This window comes from Mya arenaria, chromosome 17, assembly GCF_026914265.1.
Source record: "Mya arenaria isolate MELC-2E11 chromosome 17, ASM2691426v1".
Lineage (NCBI taxonomy): Eukaryota > Metazoa > Mollusca > Bivalvia > Myida > Myidae > Mya > Mya arenaria.
This window is the reverse complement of record NC_069138.1, coordinates 29,325,118-29,344,502: the sequence shown is the minus strand read 5'-3', so window position 1 is coordinate 29,344,502 and position 19,385 is coordinate 29,325,118. Positions and strand designations below refer to the sequence as shown.

Sequence of the window (19,385 nt, the reverse complement as noted above, 5' to 3'; positions counted from 1 at the left end):
TTGTATATGATGTATTTGAAGTGTTTGATTTTAATGCGTATGTGATAGATTTTTAAGATATTATTTAAATATTGGATTATTAACCAGAGATTTATACATACTGTGTAGGAATATGTATATATATACAGTCCAAAGCACCCACGCTACGATTATAGACGAGATGTTTTAAATGTTATTAAATCTGTAGAAATACTGTAAAACGTAGCGTGCTCGCCGAATGGGTATAACCCGATGGCGAGGGTAAATAAGCCCCCCCCCCCCGCCGTATTTTTCATTATTTTTCTGTAATTAGTGTGATTCCATTTGTAAATTTAAAGGATTTTGTCTAGTGCAGTTTTGCGTCAGTCAACTTCACGGTTTACTGCATAGTGCTGACCAATGTAACGTATAGGAAAACTTGATATTGAAAAGTTACTGACCAATTTCTTAGCTGACCAATGTAACATACATGTATATGGAAACCCGATATTAAAAAGTTACTGACCAAATTCTTAGCTGACCAATGTAACATATAAGGGAAATGGGCTATGATACATTGTTAATTTTTGACTAAATACTTAATAAGCTTGTTATGTAAGCAACATGTCATTGACAAGTACTTTTACCTTTAACCCGATTTATGTCCTGATATTTGTTGATAAATGAAAAAGTAATACGAGTTACGGACTTGTATCAGATCGATTTTGTTATTATAACATTGAAACTTATAGTTGTCTTTTTAACTTATTTTATATGCCGCTAACTATGACTCAATGATAGAGAGGAATTCTTAAATCTTAGTTGACCAATGTAACGTATAGGAAAACTCGATATTGAAAAGTTACTGACCAAATTCTTAGCTGACCAATGTAACATATAAGGAAACCCGATATTGGAAAGTTACTGACCAATTTCTTAGCTGACCAATGTAACGTATAGGAAAACTCGATATTGAAAAGTTACTGACCAATTTCACACAAAGACCATTGGGTAACATCCATGGAACATAACAACAAGATATATCTCATCGATAGCTTAGGAAACAACCGGCCGAATGAAAGAATTGTCCCAGATGGGCTTAAAAAACAATTATCACAAATTTATGGAGCAACGGAAGATTGTATTAATGTCGTCGTACCTACTGTTCAAAAACAAGACAATGCAGTAGACTGTTGATTATATGCCATTGCACACGCTACATCTTTCTGTTTCCAAAAAAAGCCTTGTTTTGATTTAATATTTAATTCACTAAAGCTCAGAGAACATTTACTGTTCTGTTTAGAAAATCAAGAGATGTCCGAATTCCCAATAACAACAAAAACGATCAGTGGAAGGCGGAAAAAACAATAAAATCATTTCAATAGAAAATTATTGTGTGTGTAATTTACCTGCATGCTTAGGTCAAGTACAATGTAACAAGTGTTCCCAATGGTTTCATAAACATTGCGTAAAAGCACCAGTCGATATATCACATGTAGATGTTGAATTCATATGCCCAAATTGTTCAATCAATCAATCAATCAATCAATCAATCAATCAATCAATCAATCAATCAATCAATCAATCAATCAATCAATCAATCAATCAATCAATCAATCAATCAATCAATCAGTCCTTGTTTAACTGAAGCTTTCATTATTCATTCATCAAGCACACTGTAACATATGCTTCGTTCACTTATTCACTAGCACACTCATTCAATCAATCACTCACTATCAATAACTCTTTCACTCACACAATCACTCAACCAATCAATCAATCAATCACTACTCACTACTCACTAGCTCATTCACTCAAAAAAAAATGGGCCATGGTAAGAGCGCCTCCACGTGGTGTGGCCTGGATGTAGACAGTTTTCTTTCTATCTTTTACTGATAAAAAGACATCTATCTGCAACGAAACGCTCTTGGAATAACAAAAAAGAATATTCGTCAATTCAATTAATTATTTCATATAACATTAAAACATTTAAAACACTGAAAACAAACATAACAAACAGAAACACTTAAAAAATAAAAATCCTTCTTTGTTTATATGGTCAGCAATTCGTCAGCAAATCTCTTCTATTCCTATATGGTCAGCTAATCGGTCAGCAGTTTAGCACGACCCCATTGTGAGAGGAAACTTTAAATCAATCATGTGGATGGCTATTTATGAAAACTTTATATATTGGTACTATGATATTGGTGACACATGATGCAAAATTAAGGACAAATAGACAGTTGAAAAGTTCATTTTAGGAAGAGAAGTACATTACTCTTAACTTAGGAAAGAATGAACGGTCACTGTTGTATGAACTTAAAACAATTAGATCAGAGAGTATGCAGTTTATGTGAATTAGGTCACACTGAAGACGAACAGCATTTCCTATTTGAATCCGATCTATAATGATTTGCAGTTATTGTACTTCAAAGTAAATGATGAAATACAACATGAGATTTTCGGCCAATATATGAATGGTAAATTAAACACTTGTATGTACAGTATATCGTCGTAAAGAATGTAGACTTACTGTAAATGCATATTTGAGAAGACGAAGTACTATTTATTTGTAGTGGCAAATTTGTTAACATTGGAACGTAATGATTTGTACAAACTATGTCTTTATGTTATTGTCTTTTATGCGACGTTATAATTATCATGTATATATCATATATGCGAAATCTTCTCAACTTTGGTGACTGTAAGATCCATCGGGTCGGCTACAACATTTTTTAAATATGCTGTAAGTTGTTGTAATATCTCAATAATAAACAACTTACTTACTTGTTTCTAATATTTACAATCATTGTATGTATTCGACCTTTATCTCATATGTTAATTACTAGGACAAATGTGTATTATTTTGCGTGTATCAAACCTTTGATACAATTTATATGAATATATTTGTTTCCGGTTTCATGCCAAAAAGAATAGGTAAGTGTAAGGTAGATCCGACAATCTTTTTTGGGGAATATTTTTTTATAAGCCATTTTTTCTTGATAATTTTCTGTTACCCAAACTATAGGTTGAATGCTTTAGAACATCGATATAGCCTGTATTAGCATCGCTGGTATTGTAAAAAGCCGAAAACACTCCATGGGGAGGGAAATGAGAAGGGGGAGGGGAGGGCAAACAATAGGGAAGGTTGGGAAACCGGAAACAGTTTTACGCCTAAAAGTAAAAAGTGGAAAGGGTAGCAATCAATTTCGGCAATATCATAGTTTAATAAAAAAAAGATACACAGCCGAGCATGCAGTTTACTATTAAAATGCCTTCAATTTTTAATATTTAACTTATGGTTTGAAGATCCGAATTTTGCATACGCAATAGTATGTGTAACTGACATACCTATCAATTCATATCCTTTAATGTTCATAGTTAATAAACAAAAGATACACAGTCGATCATACAGTTCACTATTTAAATGCCTTTTAATTTTTAACTGAAGTTTTGAACATCTGAATTTTGCATACGAAATATTATGTGTTCGATTCATACCTTTAATGTTCAGTAAGTTCTTATAATAAGTCATACGACTTGCATAACTAACAGTATTTTGTCAGGTTTGAGTAAAACATTCAATGAGCCTGTCTCTAAACAAAAAAAAAACACAAATATATCACAGTCACCAATCTCTCATAATAGCAAGGCATATCCAGAACTATAAATAGAAATAAGACGTTTGACAAACTTTAACTTTAAATTACAATGCCCTAGATACATAGCTTATAGATGACATGAATGGCCTAATATAATTTGTATTTTTATGAATAATGGAAGTCTTTCACATTATCCTTAAACAATGCAAGATTTTGTTTGCCCAACTGATCCAGCCTACTTCATCTTAGTACAGATTTTACATTTAAGTAGCATTGCCTTGGATACCTTACAGAATGATGACATGAATAACCTTACTTTTTTCATGTAAGTCTTCCCGGGTCAATCTCCTGAAACCATGCAAATTTCTTTTTGCTCAACAGATCCTGCCAGCTTCATCTACGGACTTCTACATTTTTGTAAATGTAAAAATTGTTAACATAGGGTTAACTGTTTTAATAGGTTGTTTATACTTTATCACAATACTAGCGTTGTTTATACTTTATCACAATACTAGCGAACCATAAAATAATATGAACATATACTATCAAAAAACTAAAATAACACAATTATAGCAGAAAAAAAGCCAAACGACTTCTGAAACGTCTTGCAAAACTGGACATTAGTACCTGAGAAGCAAGTTTAACATTAGTTGAACTGAAAGGTAATTGTTGGTTGAACTGCCAGGATCATCAGCAGTTATAAAACTGCTTGAACCACAATTTAACCTTATAAGGTTTGATAACTAAATAGTGCAAAATGGTTAAACTTTATATATCCCCTTGTCTTTTACCTATGTAACAAGCAACGGTATCCATGACAACAAAAGGAACTTTTACACAAGAGGACACACAGGAAAACATTGGTTTCAGAACTTTACTGGTCCCATACTTCTGGAAATCTACGTACAAATGATGTAAACGGCCATTGTCTGTTGTTTTGTGCCTATATTACAGAACATTTGTTTATTTAAAGCACCAGCAGAAAATATCTTTATATAAGGTTGTAGGAACTTCCAGGAATATTTGATAGGACCATGAATGTGTGTGATAATACCACGATACACGAAAATTACCAAGTCCAAGTATTTTATGACACAAATGCAACAAGAACGGTGCAATATTGACCAGTGCAGTTTCTATAAAAATCCTACGGAATTCTCTTTAATCTTAAGCAATTACCATTAATTAGTTTTTATATAAACATTTTAATTGCATGTAGCGTAGAAATGCATTTTAAATTTTGCAATATGATGTGAGATCGTATATACTTGAATTTGGTGAAGAACCAATTTTGTAAAGCCCGATAAGATTAATTTCATAATTTATATTTCTCCTTACCAAAGATTCTCAAAGACATAACATACTTAAACAAAATTGAACAATCATGTAGACAAAGGCATATCAATAAATGTTAAAATAACAAGCTGTTTACTTATAATATTTACGTAGCCCACATCCAAATAAACAATAAACTTTTACCGTTGTTCCAACGTTGGCCCACTATTGGCCAATGCCAATAGGACCCTCAAACCAAACAGTAAACTTCTACCGTTGTCCCAACGTTGGCCTACCGTTGGTCAATGCCCATATGACCCTCAAACCAAACAGTACACTTCTACCGTTGTCCCAACGTTGGACTACTATTGACCAAAGCCAATAGGACCCTCAAACCAAACAGTACCCTTCTACCATTGTCCCAACGTTGGCCTACCGTTGGTCAATGCCCATATGACCCTCAAACCAAACAGTACACTTCTACCGTTGTCCCAACGTTGGCCTACCGTTGGTCAATGCCCATAAGACCCTCAAACCAAACAGTACACTTCTACCGTTGTCCCAACGTTGGCCTACCGTTGGTCAATGCCCATATGACCCTCAAACCAAACAGTACCTTTCTACCATTGTCCCAACGTTGGCCTACCGTTGGTCAATGCCCATATGACCCTCAAACCAAACAGTACCCCTCTACCGTTGTCCCAACGTTGGCCTACCGTTGGTCAATGCCCATATGACCCTCAAACCAAACAGTACACTTCTACCGTTGTCCCAACGTTGGACTACTATTGACCAAAGCCAATAGGACCCTCAAACCAAACAGTACCTTTCTACCATTGTCCCAACGTTGGCCTACCGTTGGTCAATGCCCATATGACCCTCAAACCAAACAGTACACTTCTACCGTTGTCCCAACGTTGGACTACTATTGACCAAAGCCAATAGGACCCTCAAACCAAACAGTACCCTTCTACCATTGTCCCAACGTTGGCCTACCGTTGGTCAATGAACATATGACCCTTAAACCAAACTGTACCCTTCTACCGTTGTCCCAACGTTGGCCTACCGTTGGCCAATGAACATATGACCCTTAAACCAAACAGTACCCTTCTACCATTGTCCCAACGTTGGCCTACCGTTGGCCAATGAACATATGACCCTTAAACCAAACAGTACACTTCTACCGTTGTCCCAACGTTGGACTACTATTGACCAAAGCCAATAGGACCCTCAAACCAAACAGTACCTTTCTACCATTGTACCAACGTTGGCCTACCGTTGGTCAATGCCCATATGACCCTTAAACCAAACAGTACCCTTCTACCATTGTACCAACGTTGGCCTACCGTTGGCCAATGAACATATGACCCTTAAACCACACAGTACCCTTCTACCATAGTCCCAACGTTGGCCTACCGTTGGTCAATGTCCACAGGACCCTCAAACCAAACAGTACCTTTCTACCATTGTCCCAACGTTGACATACCGTTGGTCAATACCTATATGACCCTAAAACCAAACAAAAATCTTTTACCGTTGTCCCAACGTTGGCCTACCGTTGGCCAATGCCCACAGGACCCTTAAACCAAACAGTACCCCTCTACCGTTGTCCCAAAGTTGGCCTACCGTTGGTCAATGCCCATATGACCCTCAAACCATATAGTACCCTTCTACCGTTGTCCCAACTTTGGCATACCGTTGGTCAATGCCCATAGGACCCTCAAACCATACATTACCCTTCTACCGTTGTCCCAACGTTGCTCCACCATTGGCCAACATCATACGGCCGCCAAACCATACAGTACCCGTCTACCGTTGTCCCAACGTTGACCTACCGTTGGCCAATGCACATAGGACCCTCAAACCAAACAATACCCTTCTACCGCTGTCCCAACTTTGGCATACCGTTGGTCAATGCCCATAGGACCCTCAAACCATACATTACCCTTCTACCGTTGTCCCAACGTTGCTCCACCATTGGCCAACATCATACGGCCGCCAAACCATACAGTACCCGTCTACCGTTGTCCCAACGTTGACCTACCGTTGGCCAATGCACATAGGACCCTCAAACCAAACAATACCCTTCTACCGTTATCCCAACGTTGCTCCACTATTGGCCAACATCATACGGACGCTTAACCATACAGTACCCTTCCACCGTTGATCCAACGTTTGTCCAACGTTAGCCCAGGACCATAAGGCCACCAGACCATATATAACTCTTTTACCGTTGACCAAACGTTGGCCCACAGTTCGCCGAGCATCATAAGACTGACAAACCAAGCAGCATTCTTCTACCGTTGACCCAACGTTCGCGTAATATCACGCTGCGCAACCAGTGTCAACATACACCCAATGGGACAGACAAGACCCGCCGTTGGCCTAAGCCCGTGATTGCACAGGTTATTCCAGTGTGCATACCGGTAACCAAATACACATATATAGGACCAACATTTAAAAACGACGGAAACATAATACATAATCATATATTATTGTTATGAGAGAGTTATATTAAAGCCTATTTGTAAGACAATGCATTGGTTCGTTAATTCGTGAGTGCAGTTTATTCATTTGATAAAGATAATACAAAAGTATTTACATTATAAACTTGCTCAACATCTTGAGGAGTGTCTGCGGCTTTAAACTTAAAGTGACACTCTTTTTCAAAATCAATACATGCACATTATACATTACTGATAACACGATTGTAACCGTGAATTTGATAGCTGAACACCTAAAATTATTAAATGATTGGTGAGTGCTAAAATAATTACTGTGATCTACTATCGCCTCATAAAGTCGGTGTCTTTTATAGGAACCAGTCTTTTCGACTTTTATTCACCCTTTTTGGTATTTTAAAACATTTGTATTAATTGTGGTAAATCTTATTTGGGAGTAAAAGTGCGCATATCTTTCAATAAAGTTGGTAACCTGAATGTCGGCCGACATATGAAAGTCATGAATTACGACCTAAACTGTCGATGACCTAATAGTTTCTTATCATTGGTGAACCTACTGCCAATCACTCTTTGACTGGTTAGTGTTTGATATATTAGACAATTACTTCAAACGGAACATGTATGCCTTTTTCGTTTTGTCTAAAACAAGACAGTATCAAACGCAATTTTAATGGGCCACGATTTGATCAAATAAGCGGGAAACTACTAAGTCAAAGTAGTATTTTTGTATAAGTAAGATGACCTGAAGTAAACAAATGATTTAGAATGGGCGGAGTGAGCGTACCGAACGAGCCCTACTTAGTCATTAAGATTTTACTTCAAGTCATTTAACCGACTTAGAATATAACCTCATTGGCTTTATTAACTTAAAACCTGACACAAGGAGAGTGAATCGGATGACTAGTTAGAAACTAATTAGTTTATTGTTTTCATTAAAGCTGCACTCTCACAGATTGAACGTTTTGACAACTTACTTTTTGTCTTGAAACGAGCAAATTTTTGCGTAAATATTCGCAAACTAGTGATAAAAAAATGCACACAAAAGATCACATCGCAGCTTTCCATATTTCCGTCCCAAAATTGATGTTTTATGCATTTTTCTTAAACCGTTAGTAACCGTTTAAGCCATAAAACATTAAATTTGGAATGGAAATATGAAAATCTGCGATCTGATATTTTGCCAGCAGTCTTTCATCACTGGTTAGCAGATATTTACGCAAGAATTTGCTAATTCCAAGACAAAAAATAAAAAAAAGTTGGAAAATTGGTTAATCTGTGAGAGTGCACCTTTAAAACATACATGTCATGATTCATTCACAAAGTATCTTTAATCTATTTAAGATGTTCCAGAAATATGAAAGCATTTGCACGCACGCGCACTGCAACTAAGCCGTTCAGTGAGCTCAAATTGGTCATGCATAGCCTTGATAAAGCACACACGCACACACGCACGCACACAGACACGCACGCACGCGCACGCACATACACACAATTAGACGATGGAAACAATGGATTTGGCTTAAACCACATATGGTCGATTTCTCTACTAGTCTATTAAATTTGAAGACCCAAACATTCTGTTTTCTTCTTCAAAACAGACCGTGGTGTTCTCTCCACAAAATTAAGGTTTTGTTTTGTGTATTTGATTGTATCCAAGACAACACTTTGCACCAACCAGATTGCAGGACAACCTCGGGTCTAATAAACTTTGAACTAAATACCAATTATACATCGATAACAGATATAATTTTTATTTTGCAAAATGAAATCTAGAACATACCATCAAACGTTCATTTAGCCATGACATGTGACAAAGTCCACGAAAGTAAGACAATATTTCAGGGGCGGTGCAGGATTTGGCGTTTAAGGGACCACACCTTTGGAGCTCATCTATGCTTTAAGTGTGAGTTAGTGAAGCGGGGTTTGGGGAGTTCTCCCATAAGACATATTTCGCTATTTTAAATCTGAAATTGTGCATGTTGGTGTGTGTTTCTTTATTCTCCCTCACCTATATGCATACCAAAAGTTTATTGGACAATTTTGGGGGTGCGATACAGCCCTTTAACTCGGCAAATGCATTTTGAAATTAGGACTGGTAGTACCATGTGACATCTATTATAAACTGGGACATCATCTCTTGCAAAATACAGGAGTGAATGTGAAACGGCTCTAAGTAGTATAACATTAAGACACACTTGAACTTTTTATGCATATATCCGTCGATTAGTAGACATAAAAACAGACAGGGCAAAGATAAGACTCATTTCAGCTTTGACTTCATATCTGGAGGCACAGTATCCAAAATAAATCCTCGCAAAATGTTTGTCTACATTTTATTAACATTCGCGTGTGTTCATGCGTAAGTCATACATTTCTACTTCAGTAATGATTTCACATTTTAACTAAACTGTTATTTTATTATATAATGTTCTTAAATGTTTTGTTAAATACATATCTAAATTTATGTCTAAAGAGTTTTATTTTGGCTATTATGGTTCAAACAAACGTAGAACCGCAGTTCTTTATGTACCGATTGTCACCGTAAACCGAAGCTCCAATTATAAACTGTACAGTACGGGGCTCAAAAAGCAATAATCTGCATGAAATGACTTAAAAAGGCTGAGGTATTCACGATTTTGTTCTGTCGATCCTAATCCAACGAAGAGAACCTTAGATTTTATGGAAGGGTGGAGCTTTTGGTATTTGGACTTTAACCCGGCGAACGCTGAAGTGAGTTACAGTGTGTGTATACCACGTGATAAATTGCGTCATAAAATAAAATAGACGTCGGAAGGCAACATTTTGTTGCGAATGAAAATTTTAAACAAAGATAACTTTGATAACTTCACTATTTCTTAATCATTTAAAAATAAACATAGCGCAGTCTACGCCGCTTACGGAGACCCGCCTTCGGTCTTTTACCAGAGTTTGATTGAGAGTTAAGTTTCTTAAAACACTTCGAAAAACCTTTGCACAATACGGCCCTCTGACGGAGCACTGTCAAAACATTATTTGGGAAGAAGGTTTGTCAAAGTGTTTGATGAAAGTAATCACCTCCGGTAATAACACGAAGGCAAGGCTCTTTAAGCGGCATAGACTGCCCTCGCTTTGTTTCATTTAAAATGGTTTAGCAAAAGGAAAATTATCCTTGATTTAAGTCTTCATTTTAAGCTAATGTTGCCTTCTTCCGTAGCATTTATGTAATTATCACGTGGTATACACACATATACACTGAATTAACTCTTACCTGCCCTGCGTTCAGTTAAGGAATGACGTCACCATTACGTCATTGTACTTGCGTTGTATACAAAACACACTGTTGGTAACATTATCGTTAATATGTTGTTATATGAAGAATACAACGTGAATAAAACATGCCACTATTCTTATTAGAAGTACTTCTACCCCCCCCCCCCTAATTTGCTTCTGCATTCGCTCGTAAATATTTTACATTTAGGTTCAAGATGTTTTAATGGTAGAATGTAACCTTAAGGCTTCCTATTTTGTTATCCACACACAGCCAGATAACATTGCCCAGTCACCATCAACTGGTCGAGTTGGTTGACCAAGGGATCAAGCTGCTTGATGCAAATCATGACGGAATCATACAGGTATCTTCATAATTATATAAGTAGTGATATGTGTATTTGATTCACAGTCTTAATTGTAAGCTGATTTAAGTCTGATTACGAAGTAAAACAATCAAGAAATTGCCATAGCCTTGGCATCATTGTCGTCGTCGGCGTCGTCGGTTACGTTTTTAAGACACGTTAATCTTGCTTATAACTTTAAAACTGTTCAGGCCCCAATTTCTCGAAACTTCTTAAGTCTCTTATAACAGGATTAAGCTAATCTCACTATTTTTGTTGCTCTATAAAATGCGTATTATTTTCTTTTTAAAGAGTTTAAATAGAAATTATGTAGGAATATTCTAAATAATAATGACAATAAGGTATTTCTCATTTATCAAAATCCATTTTTAGTATGTTTTTAGGCTTATTGAAATAAGCGACTTAAAGCTGCACTCTCACAAATTTTCCGTTCGTACATTTTTTTTTAATTTTTGTTTTGGAATGAGCAAATTTTGGCGTAAATATCTGCCAATCAATGATTTAAAAGATTGCTGACAAAAGATCAGATCGCAGATTTTCATATTTCCGTTCTAAAATTAATGTGTTATGGCTTAAACCGTTACTAACGGTTGAATAAAAATGCATAAAACATCGATTTTTGAACTTGAATATAAAAATCTGCGATCTATTTTTGTCAGCAGTCTTATATAACTGGTTTCCATGCATTTTCGCAAAAAAAAAATCGGCTCGTTCCAAGACAAAAAATAAAAATGTTGCCAAAACGTTCAATCTGTGAGAGTGCAGCTTTAAGCCTGAATATTAAATGAATATTTGTTAAGAGAATCAATGCGAACTTAGGAAGGACAATAACTTTGTGTTTTATAATTATCAATGCTGGTTGTTATACTGAAGAAAACAACAACAAAACAAATACAACACGTGAGCGTTGGCGTTCGCGCCATGGCGCTCTAAATTTATTGTTCATATTTTTTTCCCAAAATTTCATTGTATTATGAGAATTTGACATTCCAGACTATGGCTTCGACCAAATTATATCCATTATAATAAATTTATTTCAAAATAGTTATATGGTTCAAAGTGTTTTCTTTCATGCCTTTCAGTGAAATTTCATGTTATTTCACGTCTGTTATTTTCCCTGAGCTATTTTTTTGTGTTTGTTCCGAGTTTTTACGTAACGCCTGCCGAGTTATTACGTAACGCTTGCTGAGTGTTTACGTAACGCCTGCCGAGTTATAACGTAACGCTTGCCGAGTGTTTACGTAACGCTTGCCGAGTTTTTATGTAACGCTTGCCGAGTTTTTTATGTAACGCTTGCCGTGTTTTTATGCAACGCTTGCCGAGTTTTTATTTAACGCTTGCCTTGTTATAACGTAATGCTTGCCGAGTGTTTACGTAACTATTGCCGCGTTTTTATGTAACGCTTGTTGAGTTTTTATGTGAGGCTTGTTGTGTTTTTACGTAACGCTTGTCGAGTTTTTACGTAACGCTTGGCGAGTTGAAAACATTTGAAATAACGTCACCTAAATATCATCACGGCGTTGTACATTACTCACACGATTTTCTAATAAAAGCCAATTAATTTGACATTTTAGAATAAAGGAAGAAAAATTGTTTTAATTTGGTGTAAGTTCAAAATCTATTTCACTTTTAACACTTAAAATTAATTTCACGCGCGGCTGTGATACTGACATAAAACCATAACTAGTTTATCAATTATTACCTACATAACGCCCTTATACTGTTGGTTATTGCTGTCCTTCAATGTAATTCATAATTACAGATGTCAGAGATGGAAAGAGGATGGCAGTATGAAGACCTAAACAGTAAGAATTAAACTTATTATACATTAAAAAAAATGTTTCGCATAAATTGGCTCGTTCCAAGATTAAAAATTAAAAAAAAGTTGTCAAAACGTTCAATCTTTAACAGTTAGTGTCCATCCTTAACTGTATTTCTTGTACCGCCATTGGTGATTGCAGTTTTGTATGGGCCAATGCATCCTCGGCACCCAGTGCATTATAACCTATATAAATTATATAGGTTATAAAACACTGGGCGCCGAGGATGGGGCCAATGACAATCGAGTCCAATTTTGACGAACTACAGAAAATAGAGCGCGGCCGAGGTACGTCCGCTGTCTTGTTATGTAGATCGCAAAAATTGAACTGTAACACATATCGAGTGTTTAGTTAACGTTGACTCTGACAAAATTGAATAATGCGAAATTAGACATTTATACATCTTATCAAATTGACATACTTATGAAAACACCATCTATGTATCTATATTTATCAGCGTTTTAGTTGTTGAGGTATCAATTTAAAGTTAAAATAATCTTTAGGGTCCATTAGCTGTCCAACTGGGGGTCGGGCACAGACCCAAGTGCATAACTTGGGCTGGAGCACGGGCCCTTGTGCACAACTGGGGGTGGGGCACGGGCCCTTGGGTCCAACGCTAGCGCTGAAGCTACCACAGGAATAAGTTCGTTTTATGAACAATATCCGATATAAATTTCTGTCTCTTTTCTTTACGTATAAACAATTTAATTTCAATATTGATAAAAAAACTAAGATTAAACCACATAGCGGTTACTTTCTGTATCTAGGCAATGTATCTTATCGTTCAAGAATATTATTTATTGGTTAATAACTTTGTAATATATTTTTTCCAAATCCGAATCAATTTTCAAAAGGGCGAGTGACATTAAAGCTGCACTCTCACCGATTGACAACTTTGACCTTTCTTTTTTATTTTAGAATCAGCTAATTTTCGTATTAATGCCTTCAATTCAGTCATATAAGATTACTCACAACATATCAGACCTTTACTGTTTGGAAAACTGCCAAAAAGCTCATTTTGCATGAAGCGTTAGTAACGCTTTAAGCCTACGATCTGATATTTTGTCAGCAGTCATATATCACTGTTTTACAGACATTTAAGAATAAATTCGCTCATTCCAAGATAAGAAATAAAGAACTTTTCAAAACGGTAAATCTGTGAGAGTGTAGCTTAGAAGGTAACTAGTACTTAAAGGACGGGTGCTATTTATGGAAGTTTCTTAATTCTAAATCGAAGCAATTATCAGAATGACACGTGGCATTGATGCTAGTACTAAAGTATAAGCATTTCTTACACAAAATCCTTTTTGTTGTAGATGACACGATGGTGTCCATTGACGAATACATCAAGACCTTTCATTTGGATCCCGCAGTCGCCCAGAAATACTTCGACGTATACGACACGGATAAAGATGGACTTCTCCCTCACAACTTCCTCTTTCAGTTCATGCACCTGGTCGACAAAAACCGTAAGTAAACAAATACAGTCGATCCCGTAAGCTCGAAGTCCTAGGGACCGGCGAAATAATGTTGATTCTCAGATATTTCAAGCCAAGCGAGAATGCTAACATTCAGTAATATATAGAACTCGGTCCTTTACATCAAGTTCGAGGCAACGAGGAATTCGAGCCCAGCGAGTTCGAGCCAACGGGGTAAAACCATATAATATACGAACACGTGTGTTTTCATTTGGAACACATTCGGCACATTAGAAGTAGTTCGTGAAAATTAAAAACAACAACAACAACAACACTATTGTTTTAACGTGTAATTTCTATTACTAAGTTCTAACGGATTTCCATTAAAGTGTATATAATTCCATACATAATTAAGATTCCAAAGACTAAAGTCATAAAGGTTAACTGCTAAATTGAAATTACTACGCGATCTTCTTGTAGCGTAGTTAAATGTAAAGATTTCTGATATTGTAAACCGTCCATATGCATTCGAGGTTGTTTCCGATGGAAAATGGCCGAGGAGTTCCGAATGGTGTGTTTTTCGACGTGTCTACATAAGTTTTGAACCAATCATATGTTGCTTATTAAACGCAGTGTTGTAAGACACAGAAAATAAAATGTTTTTATTGGTTTGTATTTTAAGCAATCCAATAAAACGCGCACAATATAGGCTGATGGAAAATGTTTTTTAATACAATTGTCATGTTTAACTCAATTCAACACGTGTGCCTAAGAGAAACCATATATCTATCACGATTCTGGGTTTTTAAAGTTGTGGATCGGAACATTGTGTTGAGATTTCTTTTGGATACTTTCAGAAACTTGATCAAATTGCTTCAACTAGATGCATGGTCAGTTGAAAATACTGGTTACAATTGAAAGATTGAAGGTTTATCTGCATCTTGGCTGCAGGTTTTTGTTGCAACTTTTCGTTTGGGTGCTTTTCTTGGCATGTTTTTCGTACTCATCACATTTCGATGAAATTGAAGTTGTTACACTTTCCTCTATATAGGCATTTCGAGATTTTCTGACTTTGTTAAAGTGCAGTTATTCATTGTTATTTTATGCTAGATAGTTGGTATGAGTGACCCCTTTGATGAATCTGAAGAAAAAAATAAATATTTAAAGTAAAATTTCATCTTTAGTTTTCGCTGGATTTTAAGGCCTTGTCTGGCATTGTTCGAACATGTCAAATCTTTCCCGAGATTGCCTGGCCGGATGTAGCCATTTTCGTACTTGTTTCGCATTGTTAGGTCTTGTCCAACATTGCCTGGCCGGATGTGGCAATTTTCGGCCTTGTTTCGCATTGTTAAGTCTTGTCCAACATTGTCTGGCCGGATGTGGCCATTTTCGGCCTTGTTTCGCATTGTTCGGCCTTCTCCGACATTGCCTGGCCGGAGGTGGCCATTTTCGGCCTTGTTTCGTATTGCTCGGCCTTGTCCTATCTTGTCCGAGATTGCCTGGCCGGATGTGACTAATTTCGGCCTTGTTTCGCATTGTACGGCCTAGTCTGACACTGCCTAGACGTTGCTTTTTTCGTTTTTTTTTCATTGTTCGGCCTAGTACGACATTGCCTGGCCTGACGTTGCCCTGCTACAGGGTTTGTCCCTTTCGTTTTCTTTGTTTTATATGATTATAGGTTATGAATAACAAGGGTGTACAAAGAAAAAAATGTTCTGAATTTCCCTAATTAAATCCTAATTAAACGCCTATTAAATTTATGTCAGTGGTCAAATGTTCTTAAACTGATATATTTTCATCCTTTCTTGTTTTTCGTTGTTTGTATGTTCTTTTTCGGTTTCAACAAAACATATGAGCGAGAAAGGTCAAGTGGTTAAGGTGTCCGCCTCTCACCCAAGAGGTTGTGAGTTCGGTCCCCACCAGGGGTACTTTCATGGACTCTCATCAAAAAGGACACAGTTCTGGTGTCTGCCTAGGAAACGGACCCCAGTGTGGTTCATAATGTTTTTCAGCTATTTTTAGAGTTATTTAGCTACTTGTTGTATATGTATATATATATATGTATGTAAGAACTGAATGTAGATACAGTATAATCATGCATTGGTTTCTGTGTTTAGATGACGGACAGGTGACGGATACCGAGTACTTGCACTACTCAATATCGGTATGTACTTTGTTCATATCTCGTAGTGGTACATGTATCAACAATATCTGTTCATTGGCAGAACCAGGTGGACGCGGGGGTTGGCGCCCTCGAAATGAACTTTTTATGTTCATATGGTAGAACAAATGTATATACTTACACCAAAATGCATCATTTTGGTAAAAAAATAGCCACAATGTCTTCAGAGTTGCGCCCCCTATAACGTCAAATCCTGGAGACACCACTGCTATTACAAAACAATTGTCCATTTTAAAGTCTGTATGTTTTTCACACTGCTTATCTACTCTTGACGTTACAAAGTTCCTGATGTTTGGTAATAAGTAGATTTATTCTAAACTTACCATTAGTATGTATCGGTGACCGAATGGTTAGCACTTTGTAATCTGGGTACAGATACTAAAGTAATTCAAAGTTTGATACCAACTTGGAGATCCGTCGATAAAGAGAACTGGATACCAACTATTAATGGCAAAATGGCGTTTCTTAATCAAGCATATCAAAATAGTCTTAAAAGTCTAGGCATCAGATGAAACACCTGCAAGAAAAAAGAAAATTGTGAAACACCTACATACAATTGATAGCGTTATGTACAACGCATTGAACCTTACTTATATATCACATTGCTAACGACACATGTTTCTTTCCAAATTTTGTTTAGATTCTAATGGTTTGTTTACCACGTAAATAACAGTTAATTTGTGTGTGTGTAAGCTTATTTATATTCGCACTCGGGCTTTGCCCATTTGGCAATTGCTCCGTTAAGAGTGTAAGTCATTTTAGGTTTTTGGAGCATAGTGCACAGACATAATGTAACCCTGGTTCTTTAACGTGCACCAGTGTATAGCACTGTCACACGGGACCCCCATTTAACGTCCCCCCGGAAGACGATTAGTATTTTTAGTGATGCGACGGGGAATCGAGCCTGCGACACCTGAATTGATAGTCAAGTGTGTTACCAGTAGACCACGGATCCGCCACGATTTGCTATTACAAAGCAATCGTCCATTTTATAGTGTGTATGTTTTTCACACCGCTTAGAACTCTCTCGACGTTACAGAGTTACTGATGTTTGGTAATAATTAAATTTATTATAAATTTATATATAGTATGTATCGTTAGCCAAATGGTTAGCGCTTTGGAATCTGTGTACAGATAATCCAAAGTTTGGATACAACTCGGTGTTCCGTCGTTGAAGAGAACTGGATACCACTTCTTATTGGCAATAATTCTGTTCTCAATCCTTAAGCTGCTGATGGCGATTTTAAAGGCTTTGCAAACAGCTTGGAACCAGACCAGACGCCGAGTAACTCGGCGCCTGGTCAGGTTCCAAGCTGTTTGACACTCAGTCAATATATCCCCAAAGTTTTAAGTAAATTGAAAGAAATTTGGAATAAACCAGACAACATTTTTGAGCAGACGACAATTTACCCAGCATGCAAAGGGTTAATCAAGCGTGTATAATAGCCATAAAGGGTCTAGGCACCAGATGAAACAACTGAAAGAAATTGTGAAACACTTACATACAATTGATAGCGTTGTGTACAACGCATTGAACCTTACTTATGTATCACATCGCATATATCGGTACTAACCTTTATGCGCTTTTTAAAAGGGTAAATTCAGCTGTGTCAGCAACCAAATTTTAAATTAATTATGTAAAATGATGTATAATTGGCGTCATACTAGCTTGCATTGATAATTATAGTATTCTGTTGAGGAAATACTGTATTTGCCAATTTTTCAACCATCTGGTGTCTAGTCCCTTTAAAGCTCTTTTGGATGAAGCTTTGGACGGGACGATGAAGGTTATATGAAATGCCATCAAAATATAGGTATTTAACATTGTGATTTACTTTTTGTAGCTTGCTGAATGCCTGTTCGGCCACGGAACACATGGTCATTCTGCAAACTGCGACCATTGAAGTATGCTGACATCAGGAAATAAAAGAGAATAATCGTCCTCTCTGTTTTATTTCGCATATTTTTAAAACTTTCATCTGGTGGAATAAAATGAATTTAAGGCGATGTAACGTATATTGCATGTCGAAAAAGATCAGGGTGAAGTATTTTAAAAAATGCTTAAGAAACAGACCGAGGTTAAATAAAGGGCCGTAACTCCTAAATGACAAAAGCGATTTCCATGGCTATCGAACTTGATCAAGATATTATGGTCACAATCATGTATGTAAAGTTTGGTGAGAATTGGACACATACTTTTCAAGAATTAGATTGGAAACATATATTTTTGAAGTATTTTTGGCAAAAAAGGGCCGTAACTCCTAAATGACTAAAGCGATTTCCATGAATATCGAACTTGATCAAGATATTATGGTCACAAACATGTGTTTAAAGTTTGGTGAGGATTGGACAAACGGTTTTCAAGAATTAGATCGGAAACAATCTTCGGGACGTACGTACGTACAGACAGACAGACGTACGTACGGACAAGGGCAACCCTATATGCCGCCACTTTGTGGGGGCATAAAAACAGGACAGCGTGTTTAAGGAGAAACAAGCACACTGTATTTGGCTGTACTAGAATAAATGTTATGATTTTAACAGAATATGTTCATAACCATAGATGTGAAGTGTACACATACTTACTTTAAACAAATTACTATCATAAACACCCAATTCTGTATAGGCAGGAGAGTACACAGCTACCCAAAAGGGCAGTGTGAAGCACCCTTCTCAAACCGCCAAGCCTTAACCAACATGGTCTCCACTGAGTGTATCATTAAAATCTGTTTACATTTATATACGGAATTGAATTAAATCCTGATTCATTATCTATCATGCATAAAAAAATAAATTCATTTAGAAAAGTCTGATATCAAAAACGATACATATGAAGCATAAAAGATTGGAATAAACCGGTTAAACTCCAAATGATCACAATATATATATGCATGCACTGCGGAAATGTCCATTGCTTTGTGAAATTCGGTTTTTCATCAACGTAGGTGAAATAAGTAAAAAAGTATTATTTGTTACGGGAAAAGCATGTAATAAAATGAGTCTCACAAAACACACGATTCTATTAAATTTATCCAGCAACTATGTTAGTTAAAGGGC

General features: G+C 36.6%; 1 protein-coding gene across 1 annotated transcript; it reads left to right on the top strand.

Annotated features, from left to right (window-relative positions):
- Window positions 1–9,554: 9,554 nt before the first annotated feature.
- On the top strand, window positions 9,555–18,270 carry LOC128222931 (uncharacterized). Its single transcript, XM_052932115.1, has 6 exons — window positions 9,555–9,656; window positions 10,818–10,908; window positions 12,671–12,713; window positions 14,045–14,197; window positions 16,264–16,310; window positions 18,173–18,270. The coding sequence occupies exons 1-6, from the start codon at window positions 9,616–9,618 to the stop codon at window positions 18,230–18,232; spliced, it is 435 nt and encodes a 144-aa protein (XP_052788075.1). The 5' UTR covers window positions 9,555–9,615; the 3' UTR covers window positions 18,233–18,270.
- Window positions 18,271–19,385: the final 1,115 nt, after the last annotated feature.

Coding starts and splice junctions, on each gene's coding strand:
- LOC128222931 (XM_052932115.1), top strand. CDS start 9,616: ATGTTTGTCTACATTTTATTAACATTCGCGTGTGTTCATGC. Junction 10,909..12,670: donor ATCATGACGGAATCATACAG/GTATCTTCATAA, acceptor TCATAATTACAG/ATGTCAGAGATGGAAAGAGG. Junction 12,714..14,044: donor GCAGTATGAAGACCTAAACA/GTAAGAATTAAA, acceptor TTTTTGTTGTAG/ATGACACGATGGTGTCCATT.